Below are 8,889 nucleotides of genomic sequence, written 5' to 3' on the forward strand. Positions count from 1 at the left end.
TTACACAAATTCTTTCTTCTGGACAATTACCGAAAAAGTTGACGGCGCTCTAGAAATATTCATCGTCGCACTTGTCACAGTCCAAAAGAGGGCAAGTGCTTTAATTACTCTAGCATTTCTTTTTCTTTACTATTTGCTGCTCAATTTTATTTAATATGTTTTATATCTAATATAGAATGTAAATATATATACTGCATAACCTAACAATACAGGTTTCTGCGACAAATTTCATGGTTGGTCGAGCAAATATGCTCATCTTGATATGAAGAATCAAACAATTAGTGCAATGTTGTGTTTGGTAAGGCTTACACAGTATTGTTTTAATTTACCTTTTTACTATTTATTGTTGCTTGTGTTCAAGTATGTTTACCATAGTTCAAAGACTTTGTTATCTACTGGTGAAAGTTTTAGTGGTAAGATGCTTTTCAAAAATAAAGAAGATTCTTTTTGGTCACCAAATTTATACCTAACGCTGATGGAGTCTTGCACAGTTTTTTTTTGTCTGTAATTAATATCTGTAGATTTCCAGCAAATTCTTTTTTAACACTGCATTTATTCCCTTCACAAGTATTAGGAGTAAATTGTCTTTAGGCGCTTCCTATATTCCTATGACATTCTCATGAAAAGCTTTGAACATGAAAATATAGCATGTGGAAATGATTACATTAGTGGGCATTTGTTTAAATGTTATCTGAGATGGACTTCATATTACACACAGTATATTACTCATTATTTGTGCTAATTGAGAGCAGGAGAAGCAAAGGACATGTAGTTTACAAGTAGTTTAAATTCAGGTTCCTTGACGGTTAAATCTAATAAGGTAAATTATTGTACAAGTAGTTGCACTCTTGATATAGAACAAAATCAACAATAACTTATACATGGTAAGAAAATAGGTGTATGTTCGAAATACTAATGCAAAATAGATAACTCTCCTTATTGTAGGTATATAGAACACAGATGATGTAAATGACAGTTAAAACTAAACAAAGGTTAATAGATCTTTTCCAATATTTGACATTAGTTGAAGCTGGTAGCATTCATCATGCATGTTCAAATTATCTTTTCAAGTCTTAGGTTTCCAAAAGAGAAATTTAGCTCAGACCAACCATCAAATTTAGTCCGTTATTTGAAGGCATTTACTGCACATCACCGTACCAATTTCAGAATAAACAAGGATTCACAGAATAAAGGAAGTGTATAACTGGGGCTGCTACATACATTTTCGAAAATATTACTTTTAACTTTCTTTACACGTGTATATTATATATATATATATATATATATATATATATATATAGTCCGAACTTATAACCGTGGATACACATGCATCCGCTAATTTTTTCTTTCGGAAAAAAATTCATGTCATTAAGATTCCCCAAATTAAGATTGAGCAGAATCCATGAGAAGAACGATCTAACATCAACTGCTATCTCATTGGTCGCAGACATGCTTTTAATGATATTAGAATCACCAGGATCAATGATGCTGAGGTAACAAATGCTGAAATACTTACTAAATGCAGTCTCAAATCTATGTTATTCACAGAAGCTTATAATTTATTATTTCAGTTATACCTACTCAAAGCTTTGTTATACTAATAGTATTGATATTATTAAAATCATGTATTACGTGACTTGATATACACGTCGAAAAACTAATTTTAAAAAAAAAGTAAAATGTTAACCAAGCATTTTAATATCCTAGGCTGAGTTTTATCCATAGATTAAATTTCCTTATTTAACAACCAGACAACGTATATGCAATGCTGGTTTTTCTACCAAAGACTAGTTCTTAGACAATGCTAATATAAATATATATATTTTCCTTTCTGTCCAAAAAAGAAATTTAATAGGCTTGAGTGGAGAGTTAAAAATGGAGGGAGTCAATACACAAATATTGAAAACTTGAAACCCTTTATGTATTTACCAAAGAAACCGATCGTGAAACCTCTAGCGTGCCCTCTGCTTGTCCTGCAGACTCTTGAGAACATTTCCACTTTCTCTCTCTCTAACTATTTGAGTTTCAATGGCGGCGAGGAATGCATTGCTGAAGTACCTGAGAGTGGAAGCTCGGCCTGCAGCAGTGGGAAACCCTAGAAGGCTCATCGGCACCGCATTTACACAGGTATTCAGACGCCATTTCTCAGAGGAAGTGAGGGGCTCCTTTCTCGACAGGTCTGAAGTCACTGATCGTGTTATCAACTGTGTCAAAAACTTCCAGAAAGTTGATCCTTCTAAGGTATATTAACGTTTCACCATTTTGAGTTTCTCTTTGCTTTTTTTACATTTTAGGCAATGGCTTTGAGCTAGAAAATTAGGGTTTTTGTTGGGTTTTGGTGAAATACGTTTTAGGTTCATGTTTGTGCGATTGCTGGTCCTTTTTATCCTTAGCGCTGCATAAGTCGCTGATGATTTTTTCTTTTTGAGCTAGGAAATAAATGTGCTACGTGTAATTCTCACTCTTTCTTTTTGGTGAGGAATTGAGGATTAATGATTGTTTCTTTTGGAATACCAAAGCTTTGTAATAGGATTGATTTGGAAAGCTGGGGAAATGAACAGGACAAGTACAATGGAGGAAGTTAGGAAGTAAAGAATGCGCGTGTGCTTCTGTGTCCGTTTATTTTGGGGTAGTTGTGGGTGATGTTTTTCTTAGTTCAAGATTGGGAACCAGAATTGCGAAGTCGAAAACATTCTTACTTATATGTCCAAGTATTGACCTGCAGGATTTAAGATGCTTCTTTCTTCGTGTCACATCATAGGCCTAAGCTCATGCTTTTACAATGTATTGGACAGAACGCTCTTCCTCCATCATACTTTTCACCTATGTTCTTTCGGAATGAGTATGATCTTTTAAACTCGTCCCCGAGCTCCCTTTTTTTTTTTGGTAAATCCAATAATTATCTTTCATACAATGCATCAAGTTGCTGTTAAAAGTATGTGCATGTGGAGGCTGACCTTCAATCAACTAATGACCTATCCAGAACATCTATAAAACCTGGTATTTTCTGTTTATGCCAAAAAAGTACATGAAAGAAAAATGAACCTGTTGAACTGCTCATATCTCGTGCTGATATAAAACATTATCCTATTTCTATTGTTCCGCACTGATGATAAAGCACATGGTGGTGTAGCTTTCAGCTTCTCTTTGCTAATCTCCTGTAGTTTTTTTTCCCCTTGATAACTAATCCTCAGTAGCTTCTTTTCTTGATTGTCTCAGTCTTTGTCTTCGGGAACATGTACAAAGCATCAAATATAGAACACACAAGATTCGATAGTTGTGAAGTGAGTTTTCAATAAGTGGGCTGTGATTTATGTTTTTCCACCTCTTTTTTCACACATCAAGATTCTCCTTTCCTTAAAAACTGTCTACCAGTCGTATTGCGTCCCTCATGGCACACCAAAAGGAGCCACCTTTTTAAGTGCTCTTACATATGATATTCTCTGCCACGCCTTTCTTTTATTCCCTTCCCTTTCCTTGTAGCAAGATTTCACCAAGAATGATCTCACCCCCTTTCTCTTCTGTACCTCCCTATCTTCTTGTTTACCCTTACACGTCACTTGTAGAGTATTTGCGTAAACTCTAATCCCGACCATGAAAAGCTCTCCTAAATTTACATCTCATACGATTCCCTGGCCGTTCCTTCTCAAATAGTTAGGTAACATAGTCTCTATCATTCGCCAACCTATACACATGTGGAAACGTCTCATGTAAAGTTGTTCCTCCATGCCACACATCTTCTCAAAGATGATTGAGTCTGCTTACCATTACTTGCAGTACAGTAAATGTGCTTAAAGAGCGTGTTTTCCCTTCGTGACGCCCTCCCTTATGCTACCTAGTAGGACTTCATAACTTCCTCAGTAAACCATGTCTTTCATGTTGCTCCATGTTTAAGATTTCATAAACCATTTTTCTTAAAGCAAATCTCAACAAACACTTCTGCAAGAGTGCTGTAGTAAATGTAGATATTTCTGGGATTTCTACCCTCTTTGTTTATGGGAATTGTTATGTTTCTCCATTCTACCAAATGATTCTTCTATTCCCCCTCCTTTTCTCACAGGAAGGCTCTCATTATGTATTCCAGCTTATCAGATACTAACTTAAGCATATAGAATAAGAACATGTAACTTATTTGGTTGTTAGATCGTGTAAATTAGTATGATGATTTTTCCAACTTAGATGAGAACTGTCTCTTCCAACCGGACTTCTTGATTTCCCGTTTTTAAAGATCCTCAAAATTTTCCCCGAGTGGTAGGTCTAGGAATATTACTGATGGTGTTGCCACCCTACAACCACAGATGCTTGCCTGATCTTGAATATCTTGTACCTCCTCCATTGATACCAATCCAGAATTACATATATTGAAACGGAATCCTGAGACTTGGAACCATGTCAACGTTCTGAGAAGGTGTTGGAGCTGTGGCCCGCAGGAGCTCAATGCGTTGTGAGCAAATTAAATGAGATACCTTGATTTTCCTCTTATTTCAAGACCTTCCTCAAAGCTTCCTCTCTGTGTTCTATCTACGAGTCTACTCTGTGCCTCCATCACAAATAAGAAAAGGAGGGGAGAGAATCAATTGCTTCTTAATTCATTGCTTACATTAAGAGCTTCCTCAAAGCCTTCTGTTACTCGTGCCTCATCACGAATAACCAAGTAAGAGATAGTGTTGTGAAAAGCTAAGTTTCTCATGCTCTTCACTTTCGGTGTCGTACCCGTGTCGACACGGCGAGGGTGTGGGTGTGGGATCTGTATCGGATCTGGTCAACCGATTTTGGGTACTTTGACCAAAATTGACGGAAAAGTTCGGGACAGATACAATGATTTTTGAAATCAAAACAAAAGTTACGGTAAAATTGAAGAAAATGGAATACTTTTGTATACAGAAATTTCTATGTTAGTCCTTTTCCTTTTATCTCCTTCGATTCTCCTCTTGATCAATATTTTTTTCCTTCTTAGAATAGCTTGTAAGTTTTTCACTCTATTTTTAGATATTTGAAGTATTTTTAGCCGAATCCCTGCACCCATATCCATACTTGGATCCATACTTTCGAATCTTAAATCTTAGATCATAAGGATCTGACCTCTAGATCCGCATCCGAGTCCGAGCAACTTAGGTGAAAAGTGAGCGCTTTAGCGCGAAGCAAAGCGAGGCGACAAGTGAGGCTTTTCAGGTATTTGAAGCGTATTAGGTCTTTTGATGTGAGCGCTTCTGCCAAAGTAGCTAGAAGCGATGGAGAAGCGACAAACGCGATCGCTTTTGTATTTAAAACGCGTCAAAGGTCGACTTAAGGGGAAATTAGAAACATAAGTTCTTTTATCGCAAAACAGAACTTCCGCAGAGCAACGACGCAAAGAACCTAGGGTTTTCAACGCCTCTTCAAGTTTCTTCAAGGTTCTTCGAGGCTCAGTCGGGTATAATTTCTTTTCTTCCCCCTGTTGTGAAGAGCGTGAAGCGAGGAAAAGCGACGAGCCCTTTTTCGCTTAAAGTGTGAAGCGAGAAGCGAAGCGCTCACTTTTTTGAAGTGAAGCGGAATCTTTTTAAACAAATACCAAAATAAATTTTGCATAGAGGCAACACATGTAAGCAAATATTCAATACTTTTTTCTTATCCTCTTTTGGTGCCATTTAAAATCTATTAAGATCAAATGAACTCCAAAATTAGCTAATTTAATTCAAAACGATCGCCTAAAAATGGATAGAATCTGAAAATTATAATTAAAAAATTGGCAGCATATCCTAGCTTCGGAGCAGTCACAACAAAGAAACTTTCGGAGCAGTCACAACAAAAAACAAAAAAGGAGAAGGGAAGGAGAAAAGATGAACTGAGAAAGAGAAATTTTGGCAGCATCACGTTGGAATTTACAGCCCAGAAACGAAAAGTAAAAGAAACAGAAGCAAAAAAATATTGACAGCATTTCGTTGCAATTTATGGCACAAACAAAAAAGGAGGAGAAGGAAGAAAAGAAATTATACCTGACTGAGCCTTGAAGAGGCGCTGAAAACCCTAGGTTCTTCGGAGTCGTTCTGCTGAAGTTCTGTTTTGCGATAAAAGAACTGATTTTTCTAATTTTCCCTTAAGTCAACCTTTGACACGTCTTAAATACAAAAGCAATCACGTCTGTCGCTTCTCCATCGCTCCTTGCTACTTTGACAGAAGCACTCGCATCAAAAGACCTAATACCTGAAGCGCCTCACTTGTCGCCTCGCTTTGCGCTTAAAGCGCTGAAGCACTCGCTTTACACAAAACTGAGGAGACTGTAGTTATTGGCTTCTAGAAAGCAGTTAGTCTTGTTATTAAAATAAAGGAGCTATTTTCTTATCACATGTGAGTTTATGGTAGTGCTGTGGGACGTACTGCTCTGTAGTATATGAACCGGAAAGGGTTTACGTGCTGCTCTGTTTACGTGCAATGTTTTAGTTGTTTTCGACATTACTTGCATTAGTAAGTCAGGGATGTGGAGGAAATTAGGAGGTAAGGCAAATGGTTCTTTACTAAAACTTTGAGAAAGCTTCTGAATCTAACTTTAAAATAAAGTTGTAGCTGCTGTGGTCGCGTAGATTTTAAAACTTAGTTTTGACTGGAATATTATCATTTCTGCAGGTGCTTTAGGTTGTAACTTTCCATCTCCTCTTGCAAAACAATATACTTGCAGTAATTATTACCTTGTTAGCCACCTAAAATCTGATTCCTTTTCCTGTCAGACTTGAGCTCTTTACCGCAATAACTTGTAAATACTCTCAAACCAAGCTTAAATCAACAAACTAGTGGAAAGGAAATTTTAGAAAATTTCCTACTCCCTCCGATTCAATTTAGACGACACACTTTTCTTATTAGTCCGTTTCAAAAAGAATGATACATTTTTATAATTGGAAATAATTCAACTTTAAACTTTTCATTTTACTCATTTTACCTTTAATGTGAAGCTTTTATAACCACACAAATGTCATGGCCCCACAAAACTTTTAACCCCCCCACACACACATCCGTCCTACTAGTACTCCATGTCTGCAGTTTACTGGAGTGGCAGTCTCGGTTTTTGGTGCTGGTGTCCTTTTTTGGCGCTGGTGATTCCACCAATACTTAACCCTAGTGTTTTAACAGCTTTTACTGTTGCCTATTTTTTTCTTCTTTTAAAATATGGATGGTGGGACATGCTAATGCATTCCCTTTCAGCTGACAGTGAATCTTTGAAGACTGCTATTATAGTGTTCAATCTAGGCACTGACCAAACATTAGAATCTTCAGATTTTAATTAGGTTCCTTCTTGTTTTAAAGCGTCTGGGACTAATTTATGTGCAATTATGCTTTTGCGATATTCATTTATTCTCGCAGGTTACGCCAAATGCTCACTTCCAAAATGATCTTGGTTTGGATAGCTTAGACACCGTAGAAGTTGTGATGGCCCTTGAAGAAGAGTTTGGATTTGAGATTCCCGACAATGAAGCTGATAAGATCAACTCCATCAATCTAGCTGTTGATTTTATTGCATCTCACCCTCAGGCAAAATAAGGGAAATAACTTTCATATCCAATTCATTCCCATTTATACTTTTCTTTTTCCAATTGAAGTATGAACTGGCTTTTCATTTTTCTCACTGTTGGGTGTGGTTCATATGTTTGACTTCTCTCAGAGTTCATCAGTTTTGGATAATTCGTCACAATGAGAAGTTGTCATAGTGAAAATGCTTTATAATGGCCTCAAACGAAGGATGAGTTGCTTTACTGGTTGTTAGAAGTTGTCTTTTTATGAAAATAAACAAGCATCAGCATCCTTTGTGTGGTGGATTCATGTGTATTTGTTTTGCACTGATGATGGTAACTGAGCACACGACTGCAATTCTTTTGAGGAAGAATTACGTCCCTTGTCACTTGGCCCAACAACCCAACCGGAAATGGCGCAGGTTTAAGGCCATTATAACAACATAACCTCAATCTTTAGCTCATTATTAAAGACACACTTCTAAGGTTTTTTTATTTTCTTCTTTCTTCATTCCCAGCATACTCAAGTTTCTTTCCACTCGCCTCTCTTCTTTCTCTTTTTTTTTATCTTCTATTCTATAACTCACATAGATCTAAATATATATAGATCTCAAACTTGATTTAAAACATTTTCTCTACTAAATTGTTAAATCTTCCCAAATATTTATAGATTTCAAATATTTGAAGTGTGTCCAAATTTAAAGTTGAAGTTTTATTGCAGCCAGATTCGAAAAGGACCTTTGAAGCTTGAATTTCAACCCAGATTCCAAAAATGTTACTCTATAACTGTATTACCTGGTTGCAATGTAAAAAAAAAAAGAAATGAAGAATAGAAGTCTACCATTGAAGGCTATTCAAAGCTTCGCTTTCGAAAATAGGATTTTTTGAATTTGTTAGTTGTTTGGATTGAATGTTGTACCAATTGATTGAAAATGTCTAAAGGGGTTCAAAATTTAAATTTGAAGTGATTTGGAGTAGATTTGAGCAAGATTTGAGTTAAATTTCATAAAAGATGCAAGGAAGAAGACAAAGTCAGTTTTTGTATACTGATGTATAATATTGTATAGTAATGTATATGGGTGTATAAACACCTCTTATACACTATTATACACTTTTATGCACTTTTATACAAACGTATGTATACGAACTTCTTTCACGATTTTCAGTTGCAATTCTTATTCAAAACCCCTTCTAATCTCCATTACATAATTTCAAATTTTATATACAACCTCCTTATACTATTTCCAACAAGTGTAAATAACATCCACTCTAAATCTCTCACAAAATCAAATTCGAAATTGAAACCCACTTATTTAAGCTTGTTCAATAATGGTTGACTAGTTCAAATCTTAATTAAATAACTCCAATTTTTGTATACAACATTCTTATTAAGGGTGTATAAAGAAAA

General features: G+C 36.0%; 1 protein-coding gene across 1 annotated transcript; it reads left to right on the forward strand.

The window, feature by feature from the left end:
* Positions 1-1,886: 1,886 nt before the first annotated feature.
* On the forward strand, positions 1,887-7,797 carry LOC104094619 (acyl carrier protein 2, mitochondrial-like). The gene is made up of 2 exons (XM_009600584.4): positions 1,887-2,241; positions 7,336-7,797. Exons 1-2 carry the CDS (start codon positions 2,029-2,031, stop codon positions 7,510-7,512), a joined length of 390 nt encoding a protein of 129 aa, XP_009598879.1. The 5' UTR covers positions 1,887-2,028; the 3' UTR covers positions 7,513-7,797.
* The last annotated feature ends 1,092 nt before the right edge of the window (positions 7,798-8,889 follow it).

Source organism: Nicotiana tomentosiformis, chromosome 5 (genome assembly GCF_000390325.3).
Source record: "Nicotiana tomentosiformis chromosome 5, ASM39032v3, whole genome shotgun sequence".
In the NCBI taxonomy this organism is placed as follows: domain Eukaryota; kingdom Viridiplantae; phylum Streptophyta; class Magnoliopsida; order Solanales; family Solanaceae; genus Nicotiana; species Nicotiana tomentosiformis.

Coding starts and splice junctions, on each gene's coding strand:
- LOC104094619 (XM_009600584.4), top strand. CDS start 2,029: ATGGCGGCGAGGAATGCATTGCTGAAGTACCTGAGAGTGGAAGCTCGG. Junction 2,242..7,335: donor AGAAAGTTGATCCTTCTAAG/GTATATTAACGT, acceptor TTATTCTCGCAG/GTTACGCCAAATGCTCACTT.